This window comes from Ictidomys tridecemlineatus, chromosome 1 (assembly GCF_052094955.1).
Source record: "Ictidomys tridecemlineatus isolate mIctTri1 chromosome 1, mIctTri1.hap1, whole genome shotgun sequence".
NCBI classification, from domain to species: Eukaryota; Metazoa; Chordata; class Mammalia; order Rodentia; family Sciuridae; genus Ictidomys; species Ictidomys tridecemlineatus.
The window spans coordinates 152,956,122-152,972,198 of record NC_135477.1 but is presented as its reverse complement, the minus strand read 5'-3'; the positions used below and the strand labels follow the sequence as shown (position 1 = coordinate 152,972,198).

Below are 16,077 nucleotides of genomic sequence, written 5' to 3'. Positions count from 1 at the left end.
CGCTTGAACCCTGCATTTCAGCCACTTATCTTTATATATCCAAATACGAGGATTGGGAGGCCAGATTATAGCAAAACCCTGAGTGCCTGTTTGTGCCTTCTTCTCCAGGCCACTGTGCCCCATGGGGATCTCACCCACGGGGAGGGCATGCTGCACCCAGGCAAGGGCTCCTGAGCAGGATTCCAGTGGGTCCCACCAATCCAGGCTGAAGGGAGAGGGATCGGCAGCCACCAAGAGGTCTCACTGCAGATAGCAAGACTGCACAGGGCCCTGCTCAGAGCCCTGTCTGAGCTGTGAACCCCTGTAGACGGGTAGAGGCTTCTTGGGGTGAAGAGAAGGAGAGATGCACACAGTCAGAGGCCAGAGGGCTGAGGGAGTCCTTGCAGGCAGGTCTTGGCTGTGAGCCTCCCCAGGGCCTGGCGGCCTCCTCCCTGGCTGTCCCTGGGAACACTGCCAGGCATGCCCAGTGGATTTCCGAGTTGTCCGAGGCTTCTGGAGGCCAGAATCGAGGACTCCCAGCCCAGCAGAGGGAGTCTCCCCAGTCCTGGGGGTCCACACTTAGCAGCCTGACACTCTGGGTTTCTGGCCACCTCATCTCCTATCCCCAGCATCAAGTGGGCTTGGAAGTAGCCCTGCCCCTGCCCCTGAGTCTCCTGGAGCTTGGTGCTGAGCAGAAGGATCTCTGGGGTGGCTGGTCACCTCCTGATCCAAATCAGGAAGCAGGCTCAGACCAGCCTAATATCCAAGGACACAAGGCCACCTCCTGGGGATGAGAGCAGGACCAGGGGAGCTGGAGAATCCTGTGCCCTGATGGGCAGGGAACCCAGAAGGACACGGGCCCTAAATCTTCTGCCTTCTTCTGGGAACAGGCAGCCTGTCCTTCCCAGAACCTCAGGTTCCCCATTGCCCAGCTCCATAATCATGATGATGCTCATGAGGGTTTTGAAGGAAAGTGAAATCTTTCCAGGTGGGAGTCAGGGGTCACCTAAGAATGTGGCATGTGTTGAGAGCTAAAAGAGAGAACAAGTTAGCACAGTGAAACAGGGGTGGTCATCCTACCCATCCCCTCTCCAGTTTCCTGTCCACTAGGCTGTCTGACCACAGATTCAGAATATTATTTCGGGGGCTGAGTGACCTTGAGATCTATTCCAGACTAGGCCTCCACTTGGCTTCCCCTGAGAAGAATGCCCCCTCCCCCCTCTCTCTCCCTCCCTCCCCCCCAACTCCATATAGAACAAAGATGGACTGTCTCTATTTTCCTGCAAAAGGGGCAGGGCTAGGCAGGACTCAGGGTGTCCCAGGGCTGTGTGGAAGGTGATCACATGCCCCCTACTCCAATCCACATCACTTTTCATATCTGTCCCTTCTCTCTACTCATCCCTGTATCTGAATCCTACACTCCCACATCTTCCCCTCAGTCTACTTTCCATGAGGAATCCAGAGTAATCTTTGCAAAATGTGATGTTATTATCTTTCCTTCCAAGCTCCATAGTCTCTGACTGCTCATTGAGTAGATTTGGAATCCTCCTGACCCATGTGGTCTGGCCTTAGTTCCTCCCTCCCACCTTTTCTTTCCACCTGCCCCTGTCCCAGCTTTTCTGTGCCTAGAACCTGCCTCATTGCTTCCGACCCCAGGATGTTTGCACATGCTGTTCCTGCCAGGATGACCACCCCTGTTTTACTGTGCTAACTTGTTCTCTCTTTTAGCTCTCATGACATGCCACTTTCTTAGGTGACCCCTGACACCCACCTGGAAAGACCCCACTATTGTGGAATCTTCAAAACCCTCTAGTTCACCTTTCCTTCAAAACCCTCATGAACATCATCCTGATTATGGAGCTGGTCAATCTGCTTCTGAGGGCCAGTTCCACACTAGTTCTGCAGAATCCTGAGAGCTAATACATGGTGAGGCCACCAGCTCTCTGCTGGGTCCCTGCCTGGGGCCGTGGGGAAGGAGAGGGCCTGCCTGAAATGCCTGGGTGGTTCCAAGCCCAGGGTATGGTCAACTCAGTTTGAGAAGTCCCACTGAGGACTTGATCCTCTTAGGTCATCTCTGCCTGGGGGCTTGATACGCTTGGCAGGGTCAATGCCTACCCACCGAGGCTCAAACACGGGGAAAAATGTAGCTTTCGTAAGTTCTAATGTCTGACGTTGCCCTCAACCCTGGCTCCCAGTCCTAGGATAGAAAAGTCCTGGTCCATGAAAAGTAGCTCAGGCCCTTAATATTTAAAAGCTCTTAGAGGGATGAGCACAGTTGTGCACCCAGTGACTGGGGAGGCTGAGGAGGATTGCAAATTTGAGGCCAGCCTCAACAACTTAGTGAGATCCTGCCTCAAAATAAAAATAAAAAGGGGTGGGCATGTACCTCAGTGGCAAAGCACCCCTGGGTTCGATCCCTAGTACCACAAAGTAAAAAGAATAAAAAAAAAAAACCTGTGGAGGAATGTCATGAGGTCAAAGTTAAGCCCTGTGTCAGCCAGTGTTCCATTTGCTGTGCCAAAAATACCTGAGATAATCAACTTACAAGGAGGAAAGATGTACTTTGGCTCCTAGTTTCGGAGGTTTCAGTCCATGGCCTCTTGGCCCCCATTGCTTTGGGCAGAACGTCATCGTGGGGAGCTTATGGAACAGAGCTGTTCACCTCATGGCAGCTGGGAAGCAGTGAGAGAGAGACAGACAGACAGTCAGACACAGACAGACAGACACAGGAAGGAACTGGAGTCTCAATATGCCCTTCAAGATTAAGCCTCAGTGACTTGACTTTGTCCCACCAGGCCCCACCTCCTTAAGGTCCCACCCCCTCCCAGGGGCACCAGAGGCTGCCTTTAGCATGTGGTCCTCTGGGAGACATTGAAGATCTAAAGCACAGCAGGCTCTGACTCAGGACTTGCCTTCGTGTGCTTAGGCCCGGATGACAAATGCCACAGACGAGGCCACTTAAATGACAGGTGTTTATGTCTTACAGTTCTGGAGACTGGAGATTCCAAGATCAAGGTTGCCAGCCAATTTGGTTTCCTGGGGAGGACCCTTTTCTTGGTTTGCTGATGGCCAGTGTCTGCTATGTCCTTACGTGGAGGGGATCGGGGAGCAGAGAAGAAGCAAGCTCTCTGTGTCTCTTCCCACAGGGCATTAATTCCATAGTGAGGACTCTCCTCTCATGACCTAATTCTGACCTCACAGATACCTCCCAAACTATCACGTTGGGGATAAGAACTGAAACATACGAATGGGGTGGGGCATTTGTCCCCTGTCCCTGGGTGGGAGTGTGTGTGCACAGCTTGGCTTGCCCCAGCATGCTCTTGCCTCACAGTGGCCCTCACAAGGACCTGCCCTTGGGGTGAAGGGGTTGGTCCTCTGCAGCTGCCATACCAGCGGGTCTGCCTCCCAACCCCTGGAGACTAGCACTACCTGGGTCCTCTCTAAAACATGGCGGTAGAGGCCCCAGCACCAGGTAGGCAGCAAGTCACCCCCCCCCACCCGCTGTATCCTGCCCAGGCATTCCTGGGGTACAGGGGACCCCATGCTTCGGCTCACACAGCTGGGAGCTGGGTCACCCTCTCCTTCTTGCTCATGACTGAAACGTGTCCAGCATCCATCTGGGCTCTCAGAAGCCACCTCCTATTGATACAGACCTGTCCCCTCTCAGAAACCGAGCAGCAGCTGGGCTCCAGAGCTCTCTGTTTTCCCTTCCTTCTTGACAGGCTGTTTTCTATTCTCCCTCCCCGACTCCCAACTTGAGGCGGGACCATGGGGGCTGGAGTGGAAGGACTGAGGGGAAGCCCAGCTACTCTCTCTCCTCCCCTCTCCTGTCCCTTCCAGCTGCCGTGAGATGTCCCTGGCCTGGGTGGTTCCTGTACTAGGAATGCTCTGAGTCCAGTTGGCCAGGCTGTGCTCATCACAGATAAAGCAAATACTTTGAAAATTTAGAAAAACTCCTTTCTCTTTTAAGAAAAACTGTCTTTTAAGGCTAAAACTAGACTTTAAAAAAAATCTAGTTAGAACCTCAAAATTGAGCAAAGTCATCTGTGGTTTAGGGGGTCTGCACCCTGCCCTCAGGCCCTCCTGGGGGAGCTGCAGGGCAGTATGGTTTACCAGCAGTGAAAAATACAGTTTCAGTTTTCGCAAATATCATTCCATGGTATGTGGGTGAAAATTGAATCCTCACAACAACTTGGTGAGATGAAGACTGTTATTCTGATTTCCCAGAGGAGGCCAGCAGGCGATGTGTGAGCAGGCAAGATACCAGGGCACGTGGAGGGCCTCCCCCAGCCTCCACCTCATCAGCTGCATGTGATGAGGCAGGCATTTGGGCATCTGGTAGGTGTCCCCCAGGGCCCAGCATCCCTCCTGCCCAGGGGGCAGGCACAGGGAACTCAGGTCAAGTCGCCGAGTCCCAGTGACCATCTGACCTGCACTCCCACAGGTCTGATCAGTTGCCCCTTCCCTACAGGAAAGGAAGGTAAAGAGGGGGAGGAACCAAGTTATGACCAGAAGTAGTCGGTCTACGCCAGGAAGTTCCCAAGAGGGGCTGGTGTTGGGCTGGATGGTGGCATCAGCCGGGGCCCAGCCAGCTTGTTAACTCTGCACTCCAATTGGGGCCATTTTTATCCACAGCAACTCTGACAGCAGCCACCGGGTTCCTTGTCTCCTAGGCCTGGTGTGCCTCCCCATCCCATCCGTCATGATTTGCTTTTCCTTGTTAACGCTCAGATTTCCTGAGGTAGCTTCCTGTTGTTTATAGATAGGAATTACAGTCGTTCAGACAGACATCCTAAAACTTGGGGTGCAGAGCATGATCAGCACCAGCTTGAGGTGGCCCTGGATGTGGGAGGTGCATCTGGTGATGACACCAGTGGATTTATTATTCTCTTAACACTCTTTCTTGAGTGTCTGCCCTGTGTTACCCTGTCCTGGGGCCTGGGCACATGAGGAGGGAAAATATGGATTTGGAACAGCTGTAGTCTACTGATAGAGGGTTCAGGAAGTCATGGGCCACCAGTGCTCCATGTGGAGCAGGTGGGAGCTGGGGAGGCCCTCCCAGGAGGAAGTAACTCCTGGATTAGCCTTAGGAGAAATAGGGTTTAGTCGGCCAATGAAGGAAGTCACAGTGAGGAGGCTGTTCCAGCCAGGATCCTGAGTGCGTGCCCCAGGAAGACAGGGATGGTGTTAGTTGGGAAGGAAGCCTCTAACACCCAGGGCCTAGGGCTAACCTGACCTGTGTTTCGGAAAGGTCATACTGGCTGTATTGTGGAGTGTGGGAACTCATTTCCTTTTTTGTGCCATGTACGTACCCTTTTGACATCTGGAGAAGTCCATGGGCACCTGCTCAGAATGATATTTTTAAATGCAAAAAAATATAAAATACATAAGAGTAGTGATAGAGTGTCTATTAGCATGCCCAAGGCCCTGGGTTTGATCCTCGGACTGCTCCCTCCCACCCAGAGAAAGAGAGAGAGGAGAGAATGAAATAGTGCTGTAGTGAGCGCACACCTCTCAAAACAAAACAAGGAAAGCACATTTATGATTTTGTAATAACTACATTTATCATTAACAAAGTAGATCTGGTGGTAGGGTCTCAAATGATCCCCATTTCCAAATACAATCATCCTTCAGTACCCACAAGGGATGGTTCTGGACCCTCTTGGATGCTCCGGTCCTTTACATAAAATGGCACAGTGCTGGTGCAGAATCTCCCCCCATCCTCCCATATACTTTAAACCATCTCTAAATGACTTGATAATACCTGGCATGAGGTAAATGACAAATTAATAATTGTTAGTCTGTAGTGTTTAGGAAATAATGACAAGGTGGGGGGATCTGTACCTGTTGAGCAACATTTTTTCCCAGATATTTTTGATCCACCTTTGGGTGAATGCATGTGTGTGGAACCTGTGGACACAGAATGCAGTGCTGACCGTAGCAAGGTGCATAGGTAACATGGCATCAGCAGCAGTGACAACTGTGGAGTGGTTTCTGTGATGGACAGTCCAGGTACTGCTCGTGCTGCTGGTGTTTGTTGCCTATTTTCATTCTTAAAGGAAAATCTGGGTTTTGGTTGGAGGCTATGTCAAATATGGAAGTCAGTGTCCTGGTCCAAGTTCAAGCTCCAGGTGAAAAAAATCCCAGGGATAGCTGGTAGGGGTCTCTTAGAAGACAGCTATCAGAATACAGGCTGGTGGTGCTGGCTGTAAGGATGGGGTGGGAGGAGGCAGGAAGTGGAGGGATAAATTAGACTGGATGGCAATGTCTGTGCAAAGTGCAGAAAGAAGAATGAATGGGGCAGCGTACCCTGGGTTCTCACCTGGGGGCTGATTGACTTAAGATGCCATTTGCAAAACCAGAGCTGGTCTTTGGGCATGGGGTTCCTGCTGATGCCTCCCTGATTGTCTTTCAGGTCAACGAAATCTATCATGACGAGTCCCTGGGGGCCCACATCAATGTTGTCCTGGTACGGATTATTCTGCTGAGCTATGGGAAGGTGAGTGACTACTGTGAACTGGGTCCTGCCTACCAGGCACAGTCTCTGCTCTCTTGGAGTGAATGGGGCTGGAGAGTGAGGCATGGCCCTCTTTTGAGAGTGTTTTCTCAGACTGCCCTGTCTCTCCCAGACACCCTGTGGTTCTATAAGTAACGAGAAATTTGTGAGCCGTTTCATCCCTGATTCCTTATACCTTGACTCCAGGTTTTAAAATGTAGATTTTGTTATCATTCAGCAATGGTGAGGCCAACAGATCAGAAGACTCCTCCTCCCATTGAAAAGATAGTTGTTACAGACCTTAAGAGATAGATGCATGCTGAACCCTGGGTGGCCACCTTGGAAAGCACCAGGTGGGCCACAGGGTAGAGGGAGTCAAGGAAAACTGGCAAGGGCTTTTGTTCTGGTCTCTGCAGGAAAGACCAAGGCAGGTAGAGTAAGCAGACTTAAGAGTGGCCAGTTTGAAGAATTATAGAAGATTCTGGAACATAAGAGCTGTACCAAATTGTCTGATACCTGATCCTAGGGTGATTAGGACAGGTGGATAGTCACCCTGAGTATACAGTCTGATAAAGGAGGTGGTCAGAGATATGGGCTCTGGATCAGTTGGTTTTCACATGAAAGATGCCCTGAGTTGTTTACTACCTCTAGGAATTGGCAATCCTGGAAGGAACAGTCCCTTCAGGGTTAGCAGTGCCTCAGATGTCAAAGCATCAGAAATCGTGGTTCTTACACCTCCGACTTTGACTCCTGACTGTGTCTAAAGTCTGTGCTGTCCTCTCCTTGTACCTTATATCTTCTGCTGAGCCCTCTTGACCTACCTACCTCCGCTTGTTATTGAACTTGGAAGCCTCTTTCCTGGCAGCATGCATGGGTCCCCGAGGGACAGTGACCTGAAACAGAAAGATAAGAGAATGCTATGCAGAGAAGACAATGAGGAAGGGGGGTACCCTGTGGCTCAGCCAGCGTGGAACGCACTTTGCATGTGTTAACCAGGAAGATGGGGAGGTGCACACCATGTCAGTCCCCATTTATAGTTAAGGACACTGGGGCTTAGTGAGAGTCAGCTGCACACCCAGGTGAGTGGCAAGGGCCATCGAGCTCTTCGGAAGTGGAGTCTCTCACACCGGCAGCCAAATTCTAGAGTTTGTGGTCTGATTCAGTGTCACTCGTAATATCAGATCAAATGCACTAGGCATGGGAATATAAAAAGGGTTAACACTTCTGCTCAAAGACAGAGAATGTCAACCCTCCCCCTCCCCCAAATAAAATGAAACTTCGCACAACTTACATGGCACAAGGGCAATGAAGGGCTCATGGGGCAGACTGTATCCCAGAAAAAGTCAACCTCAAGCCTACTCTTCTTTCATCCTCAAACTTTGTTGCTTTTTTTTTAAAAAAAATAAATGATTTATTTATTCTAATTTGTTATACATGATGGCAGAATGCAATTCATTTCATATTATACATATAGAGCACAATTTTTCAAGTCACTGATTGTTCACAGAGTATTTTCACCCCATTCGTGTCTTCATACGTGTACTTAGGGTAATGGTGTCCGACTCATTCCACCATCATCGAAATTTGTCACTTTAAAGGATCTGAAGGCAGCCACAGGAAGGATACTAGTTATGGATCTCTAGGCACTCCAAGAGAACATAAAATATTCCAAAGCAAATCTTTATAACAAAGAAGACATTGTTGGAAACCTAACTGTGGGAGTGCTTAATGCCCATCAGGTTCTTTAACAGATGACTTATTAAAAGGCATAGCAATATTGTGAATAAAGCAAAATTAGTAGTTAGATCATCTTTTCCCTTGCCCTACAGAAAGATATGTCTTCCTTTTGTGGAATCATAGAACATTGAAAGATCACAGAAGTATTTTAGGTCATAAAGAAAATTGTAGTAATGATTTTTCTACAGCAAAACTGTTTAGGTTTGACTAAATGCTTCTTACGTGGGGATGGTGGGGAGATAGGGGACAGTTTATAAACCTAAACTATATAATCCAGTTGGGTTTTTTTAAAAAACTTACTAGAAGGGAGAATTTTAGAACTGCAGTTGCTTGCAATTTAGAAAACTTAAAAAACAAAACAAGACAAGACTACCACATATCAAAAGGGGAGGTGACTAAAGCTGTATTCACAGGCAAATTCATAGGTATTTTCTAAAGTCACACATTAGAGAATGAAAACAAGTTAGCCCTGCATTTAACTCAAATTAGAACAAATTTCAACAACAACAAAACCAAAAATCTTAGGAAAACAAAAATAAGAAAATAGTTCAGAAAAAAGCAGAAATCAACAAATTAGAAAATAGAAATAAGAGAGTCAATCAAGGAGAGAATTTGGGCAAAAGTTAACCTCTGGCATATTTAATTTAGATTTTAAAAAAAGAGAAGAGATGCAAATTAAAAGATCAGAAGGGACATGTGCACAGTTGGCCTCCCATATCTATGGGTTTGTCATCCACAGATTCAACCAACCCCCCAATTAAAAATATTTTTTAAAAGTTGGATCCATACTGAACATGTACAGACCTTTTGTCCTTGTCTTTATCCCCCAGATCAATACAATATAACAACTTTTTACATGGCAGTTGCATTGTATTAGATATTATAAGTAATCTAGAAATGATTTAAAGTGTACAGGTATGTGAGTTATATGCAAATACTCTGCCATTTTATATAAGGAACTTGAGCATTTGTGGATTTTGGTGTCCTTGGGGATCCTGAAAACCAATCTCTGTGCATACCAGGGGAAACTGGGATGACCGTAACCTACACAATACTTCATCTGGAAGAAGAGAGAGCACTCAGGGCCGTCAGCCCCACTAGGAGGCTGTTGGAACATTCTCATGTCCAGCCATACAGACATCTTTGGACTCTCCCCACATATCTCCCTCTCCAGACTGGCCCATTCCAGCTCTTCTGTTCCTAGCTGGTGTCTTAGGAATTTTCAGGTCTTTGGCATGAGAGAAGGGCATATTTATATCTCCATTCAGAAGTTTCTGGAGAAAGGAAAACAGTGGCCTTGACATGCGACTTTTGACAGCTTTGGGTATAGGAGCAATATAGGGTACCAAAAAAATGAATAGGGTGAATTTCCGAATTTGTATTTACACGGTATTGTATTACCTTGCTGAATAATTGCTTGCAGATGAATAAGAGTGCTGGCAAAAACAGATGATCTGACCTCTCTAGATAAGCAATTGTAAGATAGTTTTGAAAATAGCGAAGGACTTGAATTTTCTCCATGGTCATGACACTTGTGCTTGTGCATCCTGAGGAAGGAAGGGGAGAAAAGTCGTCCTGTGGATTGGGCTTGGTCTCAAGTGGTAGCTTATATTCCCACTTGATTGCTCCCATATTGATTAAAAGGAAAGACTTGGAAATCCTCACTGGATTCCAAAATCTCTGTGTTAAGGACTTGGGAAAACTGAGGATTTCCTGGGGGGAGGGGAGATGTGAGTATTTCAAATTTGACTCTAGAAAATATAGAACACACCCTAAATACCACCACCATGAAGGAAACTTAAATTCTTTCCCATTTGAGAAGATATCTTAAAGTCATCCCTATATAGAGTCAGCTCATTTCTTTTTGCCAACGCAGTCTTATTTAATGCAAGAAATTATTCAGTGAGGATAATACAATACCATATAAACATACATAATATTCCGAAATCGACTGAGTTCAATTTTTTTGGTAGTCAGTGTGACCCAAGCACCCAAAGGCTGCCATTGGTAGTATGCCCACATCAACCGCACCTGTCTCGCTTCTAAAAATAGATATAAAACCCCTAAGGCACTGAGAGTTTAATTGAATGATGCACGAGGAGAGAATTCCACCATGATGAAATAGGGCTTATTCTATGAACGAGGGATTGTTTAATATCAGGAACTCTATTTATATAATTTGTTGCATCGATATGCTAATGACAAAATTTCATGTATACTTTTTGGAGGGTTTCTATGTGTAATCTGCTATTCTAGGAGTAATCGTGAGCAGTCCCTGTCCTGGGGGACTGCTTCCAGAGGGAGATGTAGATACGGAAACAACTGCAACAGAGGAGCTCGGGACTCCTCGGAGGAAATCTGGGGCAGGCAATCCTTACTCACAAGGTCAGGGAGAGCAACCAGAAGAAGTGACATGTTAGCCGAGGACTAATGGTGGATTCCTGTGTGAAAGGGGAAAGACCCAGCAGAGGGATGTTGTGAGTTCCAAGGCTGGAAGGGGGGAGAGAGCAGCACGTGCTGCAGGAACAGAGAGCAGCAGAGTTTGGAGGGACGGATGCAATGATGGGAACAGCAAGTGCTGACACTGACGAAGTCAGAAGCAGGATACAGGGGTCCTGCACCTCCTGCCATGGAGTTTGGCTTTCCCATGAGGGAAACTTTAAACAGAGCGACATGATCTCATCTTTGTTTCTAACAAGACTCTTGGACTTCTGTAAGTGTCACTGCCAGGTGGGAGCAGTGACATAGGAGTTGCCACTGCCATCAAAGGGGAAGTTGATAGCACTGTGATGTGCCCCTCTTGCCAGGGCTGCCTGATTTGAGGTTTGAACCTCTACAACTGTGAGCTAAATAAACATTTTCTGTTTATAAAGTTAGTTTCCTCAGGTATTGTGTTATAGTAATGCAAAGCTGACTAATATGCGTACTCAACTTGGAGGACACAAGAGGAAAAGCTGGAATGGGGAGAAACTCGAGAACACAAGAGGATAAACTGATGAGTTCAGTTGAGAAGCGCCATGTTGGAGGTGCCTGGGGCCATCCCAGTGAAGCTGGCCAGGAAGAGGTTGGCACATGGGTCTGGAACCCTTAGGGAAATTTGGACCCTGGAGATACAAGATGGGAGCTATTTGCACAGAGGAGCTTGCTGAGTGATGGGACAGCTGAGAAGAGACCCGAGGGACTCCCCTCAAGATGACAGAGACAGATTGGCAGATCAAGGAGGTGACTGGAAGCTGAGAGGGTGTGTTGTTTTTTTTAAAAATTTGAGAAAACTAGTGACAGATGGTAGCATGACAATCAAATTTTTATTTAAAGGTGGAAAGAGAAGCACATTTGGTTAAAAGTGTTCTGCACAGCCGACACTTTGGATGTGAATAGATGTTTACCCAGGAAAATAGAAGGTTGAATGATGCTTGCAAAACAAAGGAAAGCAGGTATTCCCAACACCAACATCTCCCAGAGGCTTGGCTGTGGGAATGTGCATGGTGAATCTCCAAGAGACGGATTGGCACGTGTCCTTTCTCCAACTTGTGCTCAGTGGGACCCTTTTCCTTAGGTAATCAACATTCTTCAGAACTTGCTTTGGGAAACTGTGCCTTGGTGGCAGTGGCAGTGCCATTGGAAATATCAACTTGTTACTATGGTTCTGGAAAGGCTAGACAGTTTTATATGACATGAAACAAATGGTGAGAAAGAGCAGACAATTCTAATTGCTGGTTGCTGATAATGATGTGCCAAGAAAGCCCAAAGGAATCCATGGTAAAACTTGTAGAGTTAATAAGAGTTTAGTGATCTGGCCAGATACAGTCACGCATCACTCCAGGATGGGCACATTCTGAGAAATGCGTTGCTAGGTGATTTTTGTTGTTGTGCAAACATCATAGTCCACTGACACAACTCAGATGACCATGACATCACTAGGCGATACAATCTCACGGGACCACCATCATATACAGGATCCATCATTGTGGTGCATGACTCTATTAGATAATTATGCAAAAACCAAGAACTTCTATGTGAACCAACAACAGTCCGCTAGTAGGGATAACAGGAAGAGAAAAGTTCTCTGAACCATAGTAACCAGACATGCAAAAATACTCGGAATGGTGCCGGCCAGACAGATAAAGGACCTATAGAAAGAATATTGCCCATTGTTTATAATAGGAAAAAAAGTGAAAATGAATAAAGAGACACATGTTGCTCTTCTGGGAAGACTGGATAGAGTGGAGAGGTTGATTTCTCTCAGATGAATAATTGGAAATTTGATGAGGTTGATTTTTCTCAGATGAATAACTGGAATTTGGATGAAATGTTCCTGAGGTTCATTTAGAAACATGATAGTCAAGAATGACCGAGAAAGCCTTGAAAGCCAAGCAAATGGAAAGAGACTTACTCCAAACATCTTGCAAAGGGAAAATAATTGAAATAATACTGTATTTGCATAAACGTGAACAGACAGATCTGTTGAATAAAGTAGATAGCTGAAGATATCCCTCCCATACCTAACTTGTGATAAATAAAAGTGGGATGGTTATTGAGCATGAAATGTCATTAATAGTAAAACTAATAATGTATGGTAAATGTAAGCCAATAACTTTCCACTATTTAAGTTGCATGAATCAAGAAGAAAATACTGGTTGTCAAACGCTGTCTAAGCCTAAACTCAGTAGAAGGAAATGTAAAGGGAAGGACAAATGCGCTTGAAGAGTTAAGATAGAAGACTTTTGTCAAAAACACAATTCAAAGGCAAACAAATTCAGAAAAACTCCAAAATGACAGAGATATCCTAATATATGAAGAGCTCATAAATCACAGGAAAAACAAAATTGTCAAAAGAGGTAAACAGTTAGTTAATAGAAGAAAAATACAAATGTCTAGAAAAGAAACTCCAATAGAAAATATCTAACTTTACTATTAATCATCGAAATAAGAGAATGTGCCTTTTTGAAAGCACCAATTGCTCTTAAGAATACAAAGTGTGTGTGTGTGTGTGTGTGTGTGTGTGTGTGTGTGTGTGTGTGTGTGTGTGTATGAGTATGGGGGTGGTGTTCTGCTTGTTTGGATGAATAAATGTGCACTTTTCTGGGAGAAGTATATAAATATGTAGACATTTCTAGAGCAAAAGGTGACAACATTTATCATTGCCTTCAGAAAGATTCTTGAAGTTCGTACCCAGTCACTCATTTGTATTATTCTCTCCCAAAACAGTATCATAGCTGTGCACCACGTTTTCGGAACAAGACACCTGTCAGGGCCTTATTTCTAAATGTAAATGACAAGAGTCAACCTATTGCTCAATAGTAGAGGTCTAGTTAAATAAATCATCATAAATCTATATAGAAGAATATTAGGCTGCCAATAAATCACATTTTTAAAACAGGTTTAATGACAAATGATGCTAACATAAAGTTAAGTTTGTTGTCTGCTTGTTGATTTTTTTGGGGGCGGAAAAGTGGGATATAATTTTGCAGAGTGATCTCAATTTTGCATTCCTACCTATACAGAAGACCTGGGTGGCATGCACCAACTGTCAATAGTATATATTGCTAGGCAGTAGGTTAATGGATTTTTATTTTCCTCTTTGTACTTTACTGAATTTTAATTATTTTGATAAGCATCTATTATAAGCAAAAGAGTGCATTTTTAACACATTATAACTAGTTTACATTTTTGGGGCTGGGGTTGTGTTGTGGCTCAATGGTAGAACGCTTGCCTTGAATGTGTGAGGCACTGGGTTTGATGCTCAGCACCACATAAAAGTAAAAAATAAAGGTTCATCAACAACTAAAATAAATAAATAAATGAAAATTTTAAAAGACTAGTTTACATTTTTTAAAAGATCATTCAAACATCATAGGATTCATGATACTGTTTAACTGAACTCCAGAACCCTGGATAAGGGTTCTATCATCTCAGCATTTTATTCCTGATCTGAATGAAGCCATAAAATGGAATTTATGCTTTCATGGGCATCTCACCTCTGTGATGGGTTAGGGATGAGTGAGGAGGCTTCTCTCTTCTTCCTTATTAGCAGTCTTCCAGGATGGGGACCAGGATGGGGAACTCACCTTTGTGCCCCCTTTTGGTGAGTCATCTTGGCCAGAGTGAGAATATAGGCTATTACAGGTACTTGACCTTATCTGCAGGTGAGCCCCACATCATCTAGGCTAATAGGTACCTCCCTTATGTCCAGGGCCAGTCTGGCCCTTAGCCCTTCAGGAGCAAAAGGTTTCTGTCTTGCCTGGAACATGGGAGAATCCTCTTCCCAGGTTGACAGAATCAGTGTATTAGTCTGCTTTTCATTACTATAATAAAATACCGTAGGTAGGCTACTTTATAAATAAAAGTAGTTAGCTCCCAGTTTTGGAATCTGGCAGACTAAGATTAGGTGAAGCCTCTCATGAGGCTCTAACAATAATGGCATCATGGTAAAAATCACATTTCAAAACATGCTCAATGACAAATGATTACAGCATGATGTTTGTTGTTTGTTTATTTATTAATTTTTTTGAAAAGCAGGATATGCATTTATAATCAGGACAGATCTGCAAAAGAAAAACATCACACAGTAAAGAGGAAGCCAGAGCAAGGAAGAGGGCAAGGAAAAGACTTGCCCCTTTTATAACATCCCTCTCATGGGAACTAACTCAGGGGTCTCATGAGAATCACCTTGATCCCTTTCAAGCCTGGCACCTTCATTAACCTGAGCACCTCCCACTAGACCCCGGATTCTTAAAGGGCCCACCACCTCAGCACCACCACACTGTGGACCAAGCAAAGCTCACCCCATGGTCTGTCCACTTTTTTCTGTCCCATCCTACCCAGTAAGGCCATAGTGGAAGTTCTTGGGAGAAAGTTGATAACATTTGGGTCCTCTGGATCCAAGGGTTTCCAGAAACCACCATTTGGTCAGCTGGGAGTCCACTCCCAAAACATTATAGAATCAATTTGCTGCTCTATCCTCCTTTGGAGAATTTCTGGATTGGGAGAGGAAAAGTGACTCTCAATATTCTTAAGGTGGACACTATAGAAGTGCAGGCAGGGAAATAGAATTCAGAGGACATTGCAGTAGTGAGCTGTACCTGAGAAGGTTGGTGCAGAGGGACTGGGGAAAAGATGGAGACCTGTTGGTATGGGTACAGAAGGCACAGAGGTGGCAACAACCATTTCACAGCACAGAGTATTAGGAGCCACAGATGGGGGAGTGTTTGTCAGCTTTCAGTCACTGTGACAAAATGCCTCAGATAAACAATTTAAAAAGAGGAAAGGTTTATTTTGGCTCATGTTTTCAGAGATCTCAATCCATGGTTGTTTGGCCCCTTTCCTTTGGGGCCTGTGGTGAAGCAGAACATGAGGGCAGAATTGCAGAGCAAAGGAAACCCGTTCACCTCATGGTGGTCAGGAAGCAAAGAGAGGGAGGAAGACAGGAGCATCAGAATATCCTCTTGAAGGGTATACCCCAAATCACCTAACTTCCTTCCACTAGGCCCCACCCCTCAAGGGCTCCACCACTTCCCAATAGCATCACAGACTGGGAACTCATGGGCTTTGCGGGGACATTCAAGATCTAAATTATAGCAGAGGCATCATCCCTGGCTCTTGGCACTGCTTCACTTAGACAAATGCCGTTCTAAGCCACAGGGAAGTGTCTGGGAAAGGAGGGACAATCCACTCACCTGGGGCCATCAACACAACGTGGGACAGGGCAATCCGTAGAGAGTACCTGCCAGGACTGAGGGTGCCCAGCCAAGATTCAGTGCACCCCTGCCCATCTCTCATCTATTACAGACCAATACATCTGTAAAATACATTTTAAATGAATTATTTAGAAAAGACTAATGTGTAAAATCCCAAGATATTAAAAA

At 45.6% G+C, this 16,077-nt stretch overlaps 1 protein-coding gene across 1 annotated transcript in view; it reads left to right on the top strand.

The window, feature by feature from the left end:
- Nucleotides 1–16,077, top strand: part of Adamts2 (ADAM metallopeptidase with thrombospondin type 1 motif 2) — a 258,874-nt gene that overhangs the window by 174,466 nt on the left and 68,331 nt on the right. Inside the window, exon 5 of the mRNA XM_078049898.1 lies at nt 6,395–6,478. Within this exon, the coding sequence (XP_077906024.1) occupies nt 6,395–6,478 (84 nt within the window). The remainder of the gene's footprint in view (nt 1–6,394; nt 6,479–16,077) is intronic.